This window comes from Rhinolophus sinicus, linkage group LG02 (assembly GCF_036562045.2).
Source record: "Rhinolophus sinicus isolate RSC01 linkage group LG02, ASM3656204v1, whole genome shotgun sequence".
In the NCBI taxonomy this organism is placed as follows: domain Eukaryota; kingdom Metazoa; phylum Chordata; class Mammalia; order Chiroptera; family Rhinolophidae; genus Rhinolophus; species Rhinolophus sinicus.
This window is the reverse complement of record NC_133752.1, coordinates 81,448,286-81,465,404: the sequence shown is the minus strand read 5'-3', so window position 1 is coordinate 81,465,404 and position 17,119 is coordinate 81,448,286. Positions and strand designations below refer to the sequence as shown.

The following is a 17,119-nucleotide window of genomic DNA, read 5'->3' as shown; positions in this document are numbered from 1 at the left end:
ATAGCTATGAATTCTGTCATTTAACTATGATTATACATAATTAGAAAATATTTTTTAAATGAAAACTTAGGAATGTATTATCCCAAGAAACCTAAAATAGACAAAAATTATTATTTCCCAGAGAAACTAGTTTTAAGTGAGCTTTGCTGTTTTGTTTTTTATTTTTTGCTTTTAAATAAAAATACAGTGAGCTGATATTTTCCTTCCAGTACCTCAGTCATCTTCTGTATAGAACTTGCACTGAAAGACATTAGGTGACTGTTACAGGTATGACATAGGGTATAGGAAGATCTCTTTAACTGGATGGAGATGTTCTGCTTAATTAAAATTTTTGCAGTGGTCTGCTAGAGCCAGCTCCCACTGATTTTGCTAGAGCCGATTGTTAAATTTTTCAGATTTTTGTGAGCTGGTTGTTAGAATAGCTATTAAAATTTTTAAATATATATATTTAACAAATAAGTTACATTTTAAATAATGTTAATAAATGCTCAAATTCATTATTTCTAATTATCTATGCTCTTGAGGTTATTTACATCAATTTTATCTGTATGGTGTCTACATAGTGCGTATGTCTTCTCAACTCCACGTTATTCATTGAGGTCCCATTGGTAGCCCAAAATTGGCCATGGTGAAAGTATTTACACCTTGGGAATGGACAGATGCTACAGCTCCAGGTTTTTTGCCCCAGAGAGCTGATTGTTAAACATTTATCAGCACACCACTGATTTTAGGCTCAATGAACTCTCAATGGAAAAGCCTGTCTACTTTAGCCTTTGATAAAAGCCTATCTAAAATACATTAGGGCATTTTTTACCTTAAATGTGTAGAGCATGCTGAATATCATTGTTCCAAGTGCTGAAGAAGATCTTTTGACCTAAGATTTCTATAATGCTCAGAACAATCATCTTAAACATTAGCAAGATCACCTCTTGTGGCATATTTCCAGGTCACTTTTATATAAAATATCAAGTTGTAAATTGTTTATGTAAGCGTGTAATATTTTGTTCATTTCAGCGGCCACTGGTGACATGCCAACTTATCAGATCCCAGCTCCTACAACTGCTTTGCCACAGGGAGTAGTGATGGCTGCCTCACCAGGAAGTTTGCACAGCCCCCAGCAACTCGCAGAAGAAGCCACACGCAAACGAGAGCTGAGGCTAATGAAAAACAGGTAAGATGGTTCACCAGAAATCACTAGAAATCAGCAACCATTTACTTATAGGACGCATAATTTGTTATTGTTGGGCTTTTTAAAAAATTGCTTTTTCTATTTCTCCCAAGTTCAGTGTTATGTGGCGTTTTATGTGGGTACTTGTGCTCTGCGTTTGATGATAATTAGATTCTCTGCTAGTTAGAGTTCCTAACCATGAACCCATCTCATCAGCAGGAGGTACAGCCCTATGTGTTATAAGGGTGATGTCTAAAAGACACATTAATTTTTTTTTGAACGATAATGGAAGGACCTTATTACAAATATTTATTTTGTACTTGGCATTTGCTCTGTGAAGTTAGGTGATAAGTGTAATTTCCTAGCTTTTTGATGAGCAAAATAAATTTTGAGTTAAGGATTTTCTGAGTTTTTTACATGTAGTTTCCTTTTATCTATGTTGTAACTTTGTTTTTCTCTATTGTACTGAAATACATCTTTATTCCGATAAATTCTAGTCACGTGCAAGTACAAAACAACAGAAAGAATTAAAATTACCCATATCCCCACCGGTTAGGCTACCTACTACTAGCACAGGATGTATTTCCCAGTCTGTCCCTCTCATTCTCTCCCTTCTTCTTGTACCATATCTCTGTAATTTTACTTTTTAAACAGCAATGTATCATACAGATACTGTTTTCCAAAATTCTTTTTTAAATCTAGTTTGCGTGTTATTTCTTGGTTTTAGTTTTTATTTCTTGGTTTCAAATGGTGTAAATTCATCTGATTTTCAAAACGAGCAGAATAAGAGTAGTCTAAAGAAGAGTTTTCCCAGTAGCCTAGTCACCTTATTTCTAAGTGTTAAATAATGTCCTCATTCTAAGAAAACAAAACATTTCAGATGAGATCAGGTGTTTGCCTATGGTCAGGACCACCTGGTGATAGTTAACTTACTAGGTGTTACCATGTTTCCCCGAAAATAAGACTTACCCTGAAAATAAGCCCCAGTTAAGATCGTCAGCCAGATGGATGCATTTAGTACATTATGACGATGTTCCAGAAGAAGATGACATGACTGTATTTGAATAAATGTAGATTGTCGTACATGAAAAAATAAGATATCCCCTGAAAATATGCCCTAATGCGTCTTTTGGAGCAAAAATTAATATAAGACCTGGTCTTATTTTCAGGGAAATATGGTATAAAACCGTATTTCTGGGGAACATGGTAGCAACCTAGTTAATGTCGAAATTGTGGCTTCTGAGCCTCTAAAATTCAGAGATAACTGCTGAGTTCATCACTGTCCTTTGTAACTGTGTATAAAACAGTTGCAGCTATATTCAGTTTACTAACAGCTTTTAAATGTCACAATTTGATATAATAGAGGACTCCTTAAGTTGGATACAGTTCCCAAGCTTATTCCTTATCACAGATCACTAGATGGAGTTTTGTACTCTGGATAGCTTCACAGATTACCAGAAATAGTATCTTTAGGTACACACATTTTTACTGGTGGTTGATCCAGGTTTCCTAACTCCTGCCAGATTCACATTTTGCATCGTCAGCATTTTACTCAGAAATTCTGAAGGGACTGAATAGGTGCGGCTCACATAGTATCATAGTTGTTTTATGGAGGTCTTGTTATAAAAGACTCCTAACTTGGATCTGGTGGAGGAATATGGGTACTTTAAAACTGCGCTTTCAGGAGCTATACCTATAATGGCCTGTCTGGTCATGGAACGTACATAGTGAAGTTCAGCTTAGAAATGTCAAGTGTAATGATAATGCAAACTGTAAACTTGCTCATCGATGTCTTATTTTCCCAAAGAGAATAAAAAGGAAGGGCTCGGCAAGTAGCCTTCTAATTTCCCTTATGTCATTTTATACCTTTATTTTTAGATTAGAAAATTTTGTCAGAACTACCAAAATGAAATAGACAAAATATTAGGCAGTGGGTTCTTATAAACACGCCCATGCCCCACAGCTTCCTACACATACATTGGAGATTGCCCTGAGAGAAAAAAATCATGAAATTTTGGGTTTTACAAGAATTAGTTAATTGTTGGATAGCATTTGTATTTGGTTCTAAACAACGAAGGGGAATGGAGGCTTAACCTTGTAGGTGGTATTTTGATTTTATATTGCTGGTCCAGAGGTCCGTGCAGCCAGAACAAAGGCTCAGCAGTGTCACCAAGGAACCAGGCTCCTCCTCCCTGCTCTGTCATCTTCAGTGTGTGACATACGTTCCTATGACCACAGCATGGCTGCCACACCTCCCAGGCATGACATCAGTCAGGAACAAGGGAGAAATGCTGGAGCTAAACCAGGGGGCTGGTTGAATGTGACCCTTCTGAAAACTTTTCCTGGAAGACCCTGCCAGCAACTTTGACCTACATGTCATAGACTAGAAATAGTAATATGATCTCTAGCTGCAAGGGATCCTAAGAAGGGTCTATTTTAGCTTTCTAAATATCAATTTCAGAGCAAGACAAGAGAAAAGCAGGTGATAAATGGCTATTAGCTTGCTCAATATCTGTTGAGTGGGTATATTTGCAAGTTTTAAATGCTTTATTTCTCCTGTTTCTTTAACTGTCACGTAACTTTCACCTGAGAATAGGTCTGGTTATTTATGGATGAGGAACTGAGGTTCAGAGAGTTTACATAGTAAGTTGGTTAATATCACAGCACAAACTGCACAGAACCTGGATATGCAATCAAGCTGTTTATCCAGAGTCTTCCACTGCACTAACACAAGAATAACCTCACAAAGACCTCAGTATATCCTTCAGATTTAACTTCATGGAAAGAATGCAGCTTTTGCTTATTAACGTGAAAGAACCTTTATACATTTTCTCTTTTTATTCTTTGGCTGGCATTTATAACAGCTATTTCATTATATGTACATATGTTTTTACAAATCTGGCGACAGTTTTTATTTCTTCACAGCCTGGTCAGCTTTTCCTCTTTGCTGTGTATTCTCTCTCCATGTTGAGGATATTATATCCAGACAAATGCAAGGTCTGAAAACTGAGCTAACTATTAATAGAAGAAACAGGTGTTTTCCATAGCTGACAAGTACTGAGGAATGTGCCATCTACTACTGTGATCATTTAAAGCTTTGTGCTTAGAACATTTGCCCCTGGTAACACGCATTCACACTCATGAAATAGGAAGTATGGATATTTACAATAAGTAGTACACCGTGGTAAATAAAATTTTTTAAATTAAACATCCCACAACATTGCTATTAGATATTTAAATTGTCATTTAATGGTAAGTTGTTTTATAAAATTATTATCCTCTTTCCAGATCTAGAATTTAACATAATGATTTACTCATGAAAACCTTGCTATCCATAAATGTATGTTATTAGTTCCTTTGTGGATGAGAGTTGAATTGTGTTCCCAAACTGGAAAATTTATATATGTGCTTGGATTTATTCTTAACCTATTCCTGTGCATCATTTCGATGAAATCAATCTGTACTTACCAGGTTCAGTTCACTTGTACATTTGTTACTTTTTTGTTAACCAGTTGAGAAATCTGAGAACTCTGAGTTCACAGGGTGAGTGCATTGGTTTTAGCTAGGAAGTCAGGGTTGATCTTTTCTACAGTTCATTGAGATTTCAAGGTCTCTTTTCTGCTGACTCTTGCTTCCCACCAAGAAAACACAGATAACCAGTTGTTAGTAAGGGTCAACTACCCTAAAAATAACACAGTGTTGGCCGTATCTGTTTTGCGCATCATCACTCCTAGTTCAGAATTGCAGCAATGCTAATTGGCATGACAGAACTGGTGTTTACACATTCAACAAAACTTTTGTTAAAATATATTTGAATTATCTTTCAATGTAGGCTTTTTTGATAGTAAGGATACCCCAAAGGTAGTTTTCTGACCTGAATACTCCAAAATAAAGCTGTTAATAGAGGGCACATTCTATAGAGGAATTAAATGATGTAGTTGCCACCCCCTCCTACCCTGAAAAAAAGGAGAGAGAGAAAATGTTGGCTGTATTCATTGGTTGTTTCGGTGGGGTTTTGCATGAATATGACTAACTCATCTATTTATTTGTGCTTATTGCTTTGATTGCGGGTCTGTTTTTTCCTTTGGGCATGGCTGCAGTGCTTAAAATTCAGTGTATTGGATAGTAAATGCATGTGATGGAAAACAGTCTCGAAGTACACATTTGAGTTATTCAGTATCTTCCCTTTCATGATTTTAATTGTGGTGTTCTCACATTCCTGGCTTTAAATTGTCTGAATTATTGAGTATTGTATTGTGTACCCTCCCTTCTTTCCTTTAATTTTCAGAAGCAGAGTCCATTTCATTTTGATTTATAAAAATGTGCATGATTTATGATTCATTTATTATTATTTTTATCCATGTTGTTTTCTAGCCAATAAACTGATTCTTGCAGTCGTGATTGATCTTATTTGTTTTACTGATTTAGTCTTGAAGAATGAAAATTTCCAATATTGACATTTAAGGTTACCAAAGATTAATTTTTCTAATCAGTTTTGATCAAATAAAGTTAACTCATTGTGACAGAATATGTAGCTTATGGTGGACAGAAATAAGTAAGAGATTTGAAAGGATCTGTGAATGTTTTTGTAGAAATTCCACTTGGGGATGTGGTCCTATTGTTGTAGGTTACAGAAAACCACTCTGGTCACTGTTATCATGGAATGTGTGCCCTAAGGAAACACCATTTATGATGAATGCTTGGCAAACTGTGCTGTCAAGTTGTTCCTGTTGTCTTAGAGTCACCTTACAAAAAGGCATGTGCTCGGGTACATTTGTTGTTTGGCTTTATACAGACCTTACCTAGGATTGATTGGCTGTTGCATTTAGGGGACCAAAGTTCACTGAGCTCCCCTGGATTGTGTTGAGAGGTTGTTCCTGAGTCATTTGCCTTGTGTTGGTTCCAGGGAAGCTGCCCGGGAGTGTCGCAGGAAGAAGAAAGAATATGTCAAATGTCTTGAAAATCGTGTGGCTGTGCTTGAAAACCAAAACAAGACTCTCATTGAGGAACTCAAGGCCCTCAAAGATCTTTATTGCCATAAAGCAGAGTAACTGTCTTTGACTTGGACCTTGTTTACTGTGGAACTCTAATCAAGGCAGGATATGCAGCAATTCTACTAATTGCCATGTGGACGTATGGAAGGGACATTTGTGACCCTTCAGAATCCAGTTTGGCTTAGTGTTTGAAATTGAATTGGAAGTGTTGTTCCAAGATTTGGAATGCAACCATGATCACGTATACCAAGCTTACTTTAGTCTCTTTGTCCGTAGCATGCAAAATTGTTTTGTTTGCCCTTTTGCTTCTACTTTTTTTCAGGGAAGCTGCTAAAGAATGTCGACGTCGAAAGAAAGAATATGTAAAATGTCTGGAGAGTCGAGTTGCAGTGCTGGAAGTTCAGAACAAGAAGCTTATAGAGGAACTTGAAACCTTGAAAGACATTTGCTCTCCTAAAGCAGATTAGTAGAAATATTTAACTATGAACTGATTACAACATGTACAGTTGCTTTTGAAGGCAATACAATATATAGCCGGCAAGAATTATGGCTTTTTTTCCTTTGTATCATTCATCACATTCTCTAATCTCTAACATTCCTACAATGCTTCACTGTATGTAGTTAACTCTTAGCTGTAACTTCAATTTTTTAACAGACAAACTGTAAAAAAAAAAAGTAACAAATTTTTAAAATGCAGTATTTGTAAGACTTGTTCCAATGCCACATATTTGCAGTTCCCAATCTCTGTGTCCTATGCAATAAAATTTTTTGCAGGTCTTTTAAAAATCATTTTAGGAAAGGATGATCAAAGATAATGCATCCAGCAGTACAATAAAAGTAAACCACAAAAAATACCTCAGGAGAGAACTGAAAGAGAAAGAATTGAAAGAATCTAATGACATGCCTATATGAAAATAATAGCCTATAAATGAATTTATGGCATTTGCAGATTTTTATATTAGTTGCTTTGTAAAGAAAACATTGTATCGCTGTCCTTTAATGCCATAGTTGGAGAACGTTTTTAATAGAACCATGTTGGTTACACGTGTAGTGTTTGGCGGTCATTTAACTATCTGAACATTTCCTAAGTTTTTACTATATTGTGTAATATAAAAGATCTTGCAGAAGCTCTTAGTGTTGGTTTGAAATTACCTAATGCAAGTTACAACTAGTTGTTAATATCTGAAATGAGTTAACAGTTAAGAGTTAGAACTGTATTTGCATACCTTGAAGGGTACACAAGCTGATTTCCGCACTGAAATCATGATCTCAGCAAATGCTCTTTCTGCCGTCTCCTCAGAAGGATGGCCCCAGAGCTTTTACACAGAAGAGCAGCTCTTAGAGATTCAGCTTGTGTGATGGAGCAGGCCTTTCTGCACATGGTCTCGAAATCTGCTGAGGGCCTTCAATTTTGAGTTTTAGCTAACAACCATAGGAGTTTTAAAGTAAAAACAAAAACAACCCAAGATTTTATTTCACACTTCAAAACAGCTTGAAGTCTACATTAGATCAAACATTTTTATGTTGGCACATTCAGATGAAATTCATTACATTGAGGCAGCGGTATCATGACTGGTAGCCACATTTTATTCTATGTTTACAATAAAAAGCTTCAAGGTATCAACCCAAAGCCCTAACCATGTGATCTAAGCCATCGCTCACTCATTTGTTGAAGGACTACTATGTGCTAGATTCTGCTATATTTTCTACCATAACTTCTGATTTGTTAAGGATGTCCCCACCCACCCGTAGTTTCAATCGTGGAACTGGTCACTGCATATAGAGAGGTATAGAAACAGGAGGTCATTTCTGTAGCCTCTAACTGCTGTTCCCGCCATAGCATCATAATTCTGTCACTTACCTGTAACTCTCAGAAGGCAGGACATGCCATTTGGGGCTTTCTTTAGAAATATTTATTTTTCTTTCTTTTTTTTTTTTTTAGTATTTATTTTTCCTTCGGAGTCTGAGCTCTGAATTTCTATTATCTCAATTTTTGTCTTCTACAGAGAAGTAAGGTGAGGAAAGAAGACAAGGAAGAAAAGAGGAAAGGAAAACTCCAAGTTTCCGGTGAAGGAAAATGATGCTTTGTTCTCAGTCATTCATTCATTCACTAAATCAAATGTGTGCTCAGTAGTAGACACTGAGAAGGAGACACAAGAATCAGCAGACAAGATGTAAAATCTAGAGGTAGTCAATGCTATGTGTTAGAATTAGAGAGAAATGGAGGCAGGGATTCCCTAAGAAACTATTCTGTAGGAGGCAGATTTTGAATTGGGCCTTGAAGGAAGTGATGGTGCTGGGGAAGGCAGGCCCTGCACACGAGGAATCAGGGCGTGCACCCTCCTCCAAGGAGCTTGAATATAAGAGCTGGAGAAGGTCAAGTTAATACTCACACAAGAATTAGTTCAGTTTAAAAAAAGAGTATATGCACGCGTGTCTTGTATACGCCACTTAAAATAGGTCATTATTTCATTGGAAGAGGATTGCGACTGATTACTTGGTGCCAGAAATACCAGGTGTCCCTTCCTCTCTCCAGTGCTTTAAACAATAAGGACATTTTTTTAACTCACAAAATAAGTCCAGAGGTAGGAAATCCACGGTTGCTTAATTTAGTGACAATGGCATCACGACCACATTCTTCCTTCCCATCCTCCCTGTGTAGGCTGGTTCCCCCGATCCTAATATTGCTACCACAGTTGCAGGCACCCAAGAGGGGACAGGCGGCACCCTTTTCTTTTGTCCTGTTTTAAGAGGAAGGACAACTAGATCCTCTCTGAGTCTCAATAGCTAGATTCTCACCACCAGCAGCTACTGGCAAGGAGATTGGAATTAAAAGCACTGAATTACTAGTGAAGATACAACCCCTGGGACTGGGAGGGTTTCCAGGCTTCTGTGAAGCATATGGCCATCAATATTGAATAAAACAGGTTCTGGGAGCCTGGTGTGTAGGCTGGTGACAAAATGGCTGCCATCCAGATGATGCGAGCGCCTAACCTGCTCGGAAAGCTGGGAACAGCTATGAGAGCTGGGGCTTCTGCTAAGCTCTCAAAGGTGCACAGGAACTCAATTCTTGCTCATCTGATTTGTACCTGAAACCAAAGCTTTTGCTACTTAAAATAGCATGATTTTATAGCTCTCCAATCTGACTGCAACAGATACTGCCTACAAACCCTTGTGAAACACAGCAGCAGTAAGTTGCGTGAACATCATACAGCTTGTAGCATCCAGAGCTGTCACTGCATTTGTGGTATGTTTTGTTTTGTTTTAGTCTTAAAAGTTTCAGAATCTGGACTTTTGGGTATAGAAATGAACTGATCCTGGGTCATGGGATTACACCACCTTTTCATATTAAACTAGGTAGTTCATGATGTTAAATCATTCGAAATGGGAAAATAAAGGAAATGAACTCCTGCTATTTATTTAAATGTGTCTGAGCACTATGTTTGCCTGAAACTGAGGACCTTTCACATCAGCAATCACTCTTCTTGGTTTTCTTCATATACTCTTAACATGTCCGGTACATGCTGTTTCCTGTGTGCCTAAAATACACCTTTAAAATACTATATAATGAGGACTTGTGAAACCACTACAGTGTTTTTCTATACTACAGTCAAAACTAATTAAGCAATCTGGACATGTGTGAGACAAACAGCTGTTGCCAGTTGGCTAGCCGTGACGTCATGACGACCGTGACAATTGCAGTAGACCAAGGTCCGCAGAAACTTGGTGTGCGTCCTCTTTTCTAAAGTCATCCTACAGATGCAGGCCTGATTCTGAACTACTTAAGCATGGTTTATTTTCATGTTTATGCTTTCTGTGTAGCTTTTTTCTATATAAATCCATTTTCTCATAAGTATGTTTCATATTTATGTATTTTAGGGTTCCAAATGTACTTTTAACAGGTTTCTTCTTCAGAAACCCATTTTACCATGGGCTACTGTGTAATGATAGCTTATGTATAATGAGATTTAAAATATGTCAGAGCCATTCTCTTCACACACTCAACACAATTCCATCAGGGATGGAAAACGATAAATAAAAGGAGAAAACTTTGTACGTTGTTATACTAGATTGTACTTGCTCAAATAAAATGCAACCATTGTTATTTCTAAGCCAATCTTAATTTTCAACAGGATGCAGTTTCTTTCAGATCTTTATTAAAAAACATTGTGGAAAACAACATCGAAGGCTAACCCAACACAAGTTCTTTTGAACTACTCTCTCCTTTCCCCTCCCCCACCCCTTCCCCCTCCCCCTCCCCTACCCCTTCCCCCCTCCCCTCCCCCCTCCCCCTCCCCTTCCCCCTTCCCACCTCCCCCTTCCACCTTCCTCCCCCTCCTCTCCTCTCCTCTCCTCCTCTCTCCCTCCCTCTCTCTCTCTCCCTCAGCCCTTTTCTCTCTCCCCCTTCCTCCCTCCCTCTCTCCCTCCCTCCCTCCCTCTCTCTCTTTCCATTTGCCCTCTGTTCTTTTAATTCAGGCTTTTACCTTCCTCAGGCAGTAGATTAGAGTTGGAGATAAAGCCCTGCTCCAAATCTATGCTAGGAATTCTTTTGGTTCCTTTGTGCGGGAACCAGTCAAAACCTGAATAATCCTGAAGCAAAAAGATTTCCCTCCTTTCTTTTCCGTCCTCTCATGGCATCTCCCCACATCCTTCCAGTTGTGGGGTGCGTGGGTGAGACAGCAGCAGAGGGCTCTCAGATGCTCTGAAGGGAGCTCCCCAGCCCTCATCAGGGAGGCATAACTTTTTAAGAACACAATTTGTGTCTTTTAACTTTTCAAAATTAACATGTGAAAAAATATTCTTAATACAGGTTAGATATAATTGATGTTCAAAATTCAAAAGAAAATGGTATACAGTGAAAAGTCAATCTCCAATCCCTGACTCCAAGCCACCCAGTTGCCCTCAGGGCAACCAGTTACCAGTTTCTTTTTGTGTGAAAGAGATACTTTCAGTTCACTGATTGTGCAGCCTGTTTCCTTAAATTACTGTGCCATCTTCAGGGCCGTGTGATGTGGAGTTTCTAGAGAGAGACATGCGGAGTCAGCATGTTCATGAAATCAACCAGTGAGATTACATTAGTAAGAATAAATCCAGAAGGAGAGGACCAGGGGCTGTGACTCCCCAATCTACGTGGACTTTGTTCAGTTAGGTACTGAGTATGAGGGTGCTGTAACCATGCAGGGTGACAAAAAAAATTCCTGCCAGTTACTGAGTGCTTACCCTGTGCCAAGCATCATGCTATGCGCCATATGGGACTTGTCACCTTTCATTCTCATAACCCAACAAGTGTTGGTGCTTTCATTATCACCCCCATTCTGCAGAGGAGGAAACAGGCTGAGAGAGGTTAGGTAACTTGCCCAGGGTCATAGAGCTATTAGAGCTCAGGACCAAGAGTACAACAGGGCAGGGAGCACAGTGCTTCTGCCTGGGGGCTGTCACCCAGGCAGGACGCAAGGCAGGGGGGGACCCGTGAAGTGCACGCTGGCAGTGGCCCAGGGAGGTATGGCTGTGTGGCTGCTGACGGAGAGTTCTGTGCTTCCAAGGGGTTAGGTTTAGGAATACCCAAGTCTTTCCTGTTCTAATGAACAAAGGCATGTGCTGTTTCTCTGGTTTTTAAAATCTCTGATACTGGTCAGGAGAAAATGACTCCAGTTGAAGTCATTTTCTGGCTATTGGAACATCAAAGCTACAGTTGTACTCACTGAAATAGAATCTTCGAAGTAAAAGAGGTCATAAAAGTATGATTTACTCCTTTAATTTGATAGACAAGAAAACCAAATTTCAGGTTGATTTACTTAAATATAGATAATTACTGGCAATGAAGAGAGGAGAAAGCGACTCGGACCACTTACTATTAGTATAGTAATATATTACCATGATGGTTCTATTTTTCCATTAACTGGATTTCAACCAGCTTTTGGTGGAAGCACAGCTTTCTGAGAAAGCATTTATTTGCCGTGTGGTCTGAATAGATGGAAACCCTGGAAGGAAAACCCTATCACTCATTGTGCAAAACTCCCATCTGGTCTCCTTGAAACAATGGGAGGACAGAGAACCCTGCCAGATCAATCACAGCCTACTGCTTTACGAAGGATATTTGACATAAGGGACAATGGTTTCTAGAACAAATAAATGACTCCTAGCAAGACTTATGATCGGTCTTGCTTTTAGTGTTTGGTGAGCTCTGAGAAGCACTGACTTATGGCAGACCAGTGTCAGGCTTGACTTAGGAATGGATTTTTAAATTCTTCTAAAACAGTAACTCTTAGTACGCTTTCGAAGAAGTATAACCCAAATAAGGAGGTTCTTATTGAAAATGGGCTTTTTACATATAGGAGAACATGAGTGTGCCCATATGTTTATTCTAGTTGGCATTTCATATACTATTTAGAATCTTGATTCCTATTTTTAACCAGTTTCGTGCCTGTTGTGAAGCACACTGATGTGGGAGAACACTGAACTGTGTGATCTCAGCTCAGGCCTTACCCAGTTGTTCCCTAAGTCAGACATGCTCTTGAATGGCTGTACATACTCCTTATTTATTTAGCACATAAGAATAGTTAATGTCACATCCTTATATATAATAACATATGTGCTATTTCTGTAATACCTTATTTTCCTTGAAACAGTCTTAGTCTATGAAGACTTCAAAACTGATGGGTGGTATGTGGTGCCGTGGACTCTTCAAGTTAAGCCAAAGCCCCATGAGAGTAAGGGGCAGAACAGAGTGTGGCAGCCGCTGTCCAGCAGCCACCATTACCAGGGAGAAAACAAAGCTGCAGGTGCAGGAACGCATCCACTCCTCCCCACCCATCCTGGTGGAACCCAGAGGAACCTGGTAGAGTTAGCTGGGACACCTTAGGCAGTGCAGTGTGGCAGACAGCCTCTGGTTTCAAGGAGGCAGCCCCGGGAACTCACAGGCCTGGGGTTCCATCGCCTGCCACATCCCCTGACAGGAATGGTACCCAGACCAAGGTGACTGGTCACAGAGAGGATGCCCACCTCATTGGGAAATACAAGGCATTTTCCAGGGCCAAGGGGACACCACCCCATCAAGATCCCAGAAGTCCCAGTAGTGCAGGTAAGAGAAAACAAAAACTTGCCCTATAGCACCATCTACTGGAAAGAAGAGAAGTACCTCTACTTATCAACCTGTTGAATCGTTAAAAGCAAAACGGTATCTAAAAAAGAAGAGTTAAATACCTCAAGTGCCCACTAGAGAAACAATCCATCAAGTACCACGAATAAACCAAGGTAACAAGATACCTCAGAAAGAAAATAAAGAATCTCGAGAAACCAAAGTCAAAGACATAGAAAACTGACACAAATAACAGAGTTGGAGATTGCAGTTTTGAAAAAAAATGGAATACAAGAAAATTCAGAAAAGCAGTTCAATGAGCTCAGGAATAAAATCACTGAACAAAAGAAGTACTTTACTAAAGAGACTGAAACTGTATAAAACAGAACCAAACAGAAATTCTGGAACTGAGGAACTCAATAAATGAGCTGAAGAATGAATTAGAGAGCATGGGAAAGAGAGCAGACCAGATGGAAGAGAGAATCAGTGATTGAAGACGGAAATCTAGAAATGACTCAGGTGGAAGAAGAGAGAGAACTGAGAGTTTTAGAACAAAAAAATGAAAGAACTCTACGAGAACTGTCTGACTCCATTAGAAAGAGCAATATAAGAATAATGGGGATAGCAGAAGAAGAGAGAAAGGAACAGAGAGCTTATTCAAACAGTCGCGATCACAGCAAACCTAAGGAAGAACTGGACCCTCGAATTCAATAAACTAACAGAACACCTAATTGTCTCAATGCAGAAAGACCTTCTGTAACACACATTGTATTAAAACCATCCAAAGTTAATAACAGAATTCTCAAGGCAGCCATGGAAAAGAAAACCGTAACCTACAAAGGAAACCCCATTAGATTACCATCGGATTTTTCAGCAAGAAAGCTTACAAGCTAAGAGAGAGTGAAATCAAATATTCAAAATATTGAAAGAAAAAGCACCAGCCAAGAATAATATATCCAGCAAAGTTATCCTTTAGATATGACGGAGAAATAAAGGCTTTCCATACAGACAAAGGCTGGGGGAATTTTCCACCACAAGACCTGCATTACAAGAAATGTTGACAGAGGAGCAGGTGGCAACTGGAGTTGCTGAGTATCCAGACTCAGGGCAGAGGTGGCCCTGCTGCTGCTATAGCTACACCAGGACCCAGCCACAGCCGCCCTCGCTCGCCTTCCTCAGGCCCACAACCGTGGCCATTCTGAGCAGGGGATCTACCACCATGGCCACCAAATGTCCGGTTTTGTATGATTTTGCTGCTGAACCTAGAAATAATTAACTGATAGTAATAAAGGAGAAATCATCACAATTAAAATTCCGGATGTTTGTGGAAGATGGCTGCTGGAAGGAAGAAACAGCAAAGGAGAATGAAGTGTTGTTCGTACAGACTATGTTGAAATGTTGCCCAATCATGGAAAATACCCATTTTCTTGTGGAAATTCAATGGCTGACCAAGCCTTCATTGATTCCCTCTCAGCAAATACAGCTCAAGCCAATTCATCAGTTGCCAACAGTAATAACCAGGTTGGCAGGGGCAATGACCCCTGGTCAGCCTAGAGTGCTTCCAAATCTGGAAATTGGGACAGCACAGATGACTGGGGAACCAAGCCAGAGGGGGCTGCAGCCCAAAGAAACACTTCCTATAACTGGGACACTGCCTTTCGTCATCCCCAGGTCTGCCAAGGACCAGCAACTGGTGACAATGATGACTGGGGTGACCCCAAGTCGTCACCTCCCCATTTCAAGGATTCAGAGTCAGCCAAAGCAGGAGGTGCTCGACGCAGAAACAGCTGTGCCAGCTGAAGCTGCCACTTAACAAATTTCCTGAATTTGCAAAACCTGGAATAGAACTGTGTTTGTTGGCCAAGCAATTAGCAAAACACAAAGAGAAAATTCCTATCATTATTGGAGATGACAGCCCAATGTGGGTTTATCCTGCCTCTGTATTTGACTGTGTGATAGCAGATCCCAGGGAAAGGCTCCAAAAAGTATGGGCTGATGAGCTACATTGAATATCAGTTAGCAAGTACTAATACTAAGCGAGCTGTCAATCACAGGTGTAAGTACTTGGACTGGTTCTATGAGCACATCCTTGATATGTTTGCATCAGCCAGTCCAATCCCTGCTCTTCCAGGTAAGCAAATCACAGGTTGCTTTGAAGAAGATTTTATCAAAATGCTCATGGATGACCAGGATGTGTTGTCATCCAGGAGTTTCAGAAAGTAAGGTTTTAAAGCAATTTCTAAATTATTGGGATGAAAAAGAATGGAAAACTTGGAAGAGGAAGGGTGAGAAAGATGAGCGGGTGGGAGTAAAGGTATTTTCCACCGTGGAACCAGAGGCACCTGACTTGCACTCATTACAAATAGAACAGAAGTGCGATGCTGTTAGTAAATTCATCAAAGCCATGGATGGTGGTGTGAAGGAGCTGCTGGCCAAGGGGCAAATTTTTTACAAAAATTATACACACACACATCTATGTATATGAATTTATAGAAAATGGGTTGGACTTTTATTAGGTGCTCTGAGAGACCTTTCACGGCAATTCAACTAGACCCTGGAGAGGTCTGTCCTCACACTCTCCAAGAGCCACTGTAGGGACAGAGCCCCAGAAAGCAGTTTCCACGCTCTCGGCCTCACATAGAAAGGTGCTGGCTCAGGTAGAAAATGGCCATCAACTGTGATTGGATGGACATCAGCTGTGGCTAGTTGGCCGTCAGCTGTAACCAGTGAGCCATTGGCCACTAATATAACTGCTGTGGCTACACTAGCAGAAAATGAGGGGCTAGCAAGAAGATGGTGGCTGAGCTAGCAAGAGTGGATTGCAGTTAGCAGGTGGGGTTGGTTGGCAGGGAGACAAGTGGACGGCAGGTTGCGGATAGAGTGGCTCCTGCTTCCTGTGTCTCCAACCCAGCCACCAGCGAGACTATAGTGGTATGACTCTCCTATCTATGGCTCTGTGGGTGTTCCTTTTTGGCCTCACCATATCCTGTGTTGTTGTGTGGGGAGCGGGACTAGAGACTCCAGATGGGACCCCACATGACACCCCGCATGACAGCCACCCCCTGGTGGGGTGGGGTGGTGGTAAATGCAAGCTGGGTGGAGCAGGTGACACCTGAAGGGGCAGGTTGCCTTGGGTGGGGGAGGCCTACAGCGGTATTGCTGTTGGGATACATGCCCTTGGTCAGGGTGGGGTGGGGATGCTGGGCTTCGGTTCTGGGTTGAGAGGGGTATGTGGGGGCAGAGCCCCAGAAAGTAGTTTACAGGCTCTTGGCCTCACGTGGAGGAGTGCTGGCTCGGGTAGTAGATGGCCGTCAGCTGTGGCTGATTGGCCGTCAGCTGTAGCCAGTTAGCCAATTAGCCGCTAATATAACTGCTGCGGCTACGGAGGAGAGGGGAGGAGACTGAAAGAGAGTCGTCGGTGGGTTGCAGACAAAAGGGACAGCAGGTCGCACGTCCAGTGAACCCAGCCTCCAGTGAGACCGTAGTGGTATGACTCCCCTACCTATGGCTCCGTGGGTGTTCCTTTTTGGCCTCACCATATCCTGCGTTCTTGTATGGGGAGCGGGAGCAGAGACCCCGCAGGCCACCCTGCATTACAAATGGTGCAGCGAGCAGGGTCTCCCGCATTACAGGGTATCAAGCAGAACTGCAGGGGAGAAACAAATCATCTCTGGAGAGAAGTTTCCCTAATTCAGACCTGGAGGGCTCCAGGAGCAATGATTCTGCAAAGATCACCAAAACACGTACCAAGGCAAGCCACCGTGAGAGCAGAAACAACCTTCACACCTCCAGGTTGCACAGGCATGTTTTAGATCAGTGAGGAAAGGAGGCATACTTCATAAGCAGCGCTGGGTAGTTGGTTATTCACATGGAGAAAAA

At 40.8% G+C, this 17,119-nt stretch overlaps 1 protein-coding gene and 1 pseudogene across 33 annotated transcripts in view; both read left to right on the top strand.

Moving 5' to 3' along the window:
• Positions 1 to 10,267, top strand: part of CREM (cAMP responsive element modulator) — a 70,187-nt gene extending 59,920 nt beyond the window's left edge. For 20 of the 33 annotated variants that reach the window (XM_074324686.1, XM_019741714.2, XM_019741730.2 and 17 more), the window contains 2 exons: positions 1,015 to 1,171; positions 6,075 to 6,707. In XM_074324686.1, coding sequence (XP_074180787.1) covers positions 1,015 to 1,171; positions 6,075 to 6,219 — 302 coding nt within the window. In that variant the 3' untranslated portion in view covers positions 6,220 to 6,707. Of the gene's footprint in view, positions 1 to 1,014; positions 1,172 to 6,074 lie in introns of all 33 variants that reach the window. The other 13 variants (XM_019741731.2, XM_019741729.2, XM_019741723.2 and 10 more) reach the window with 2 other exon arrangements.
• Positions 10,268 to 13,882: 3,615 nt separating this feature from the next.
• Positions 13,883 to 16,031, top strand: LOC109452629 (sorting nexin-9; annotated as a pseudogene).
• Positions 16,032 to 17,119: the final 1,088 nt, after the last annotated feature.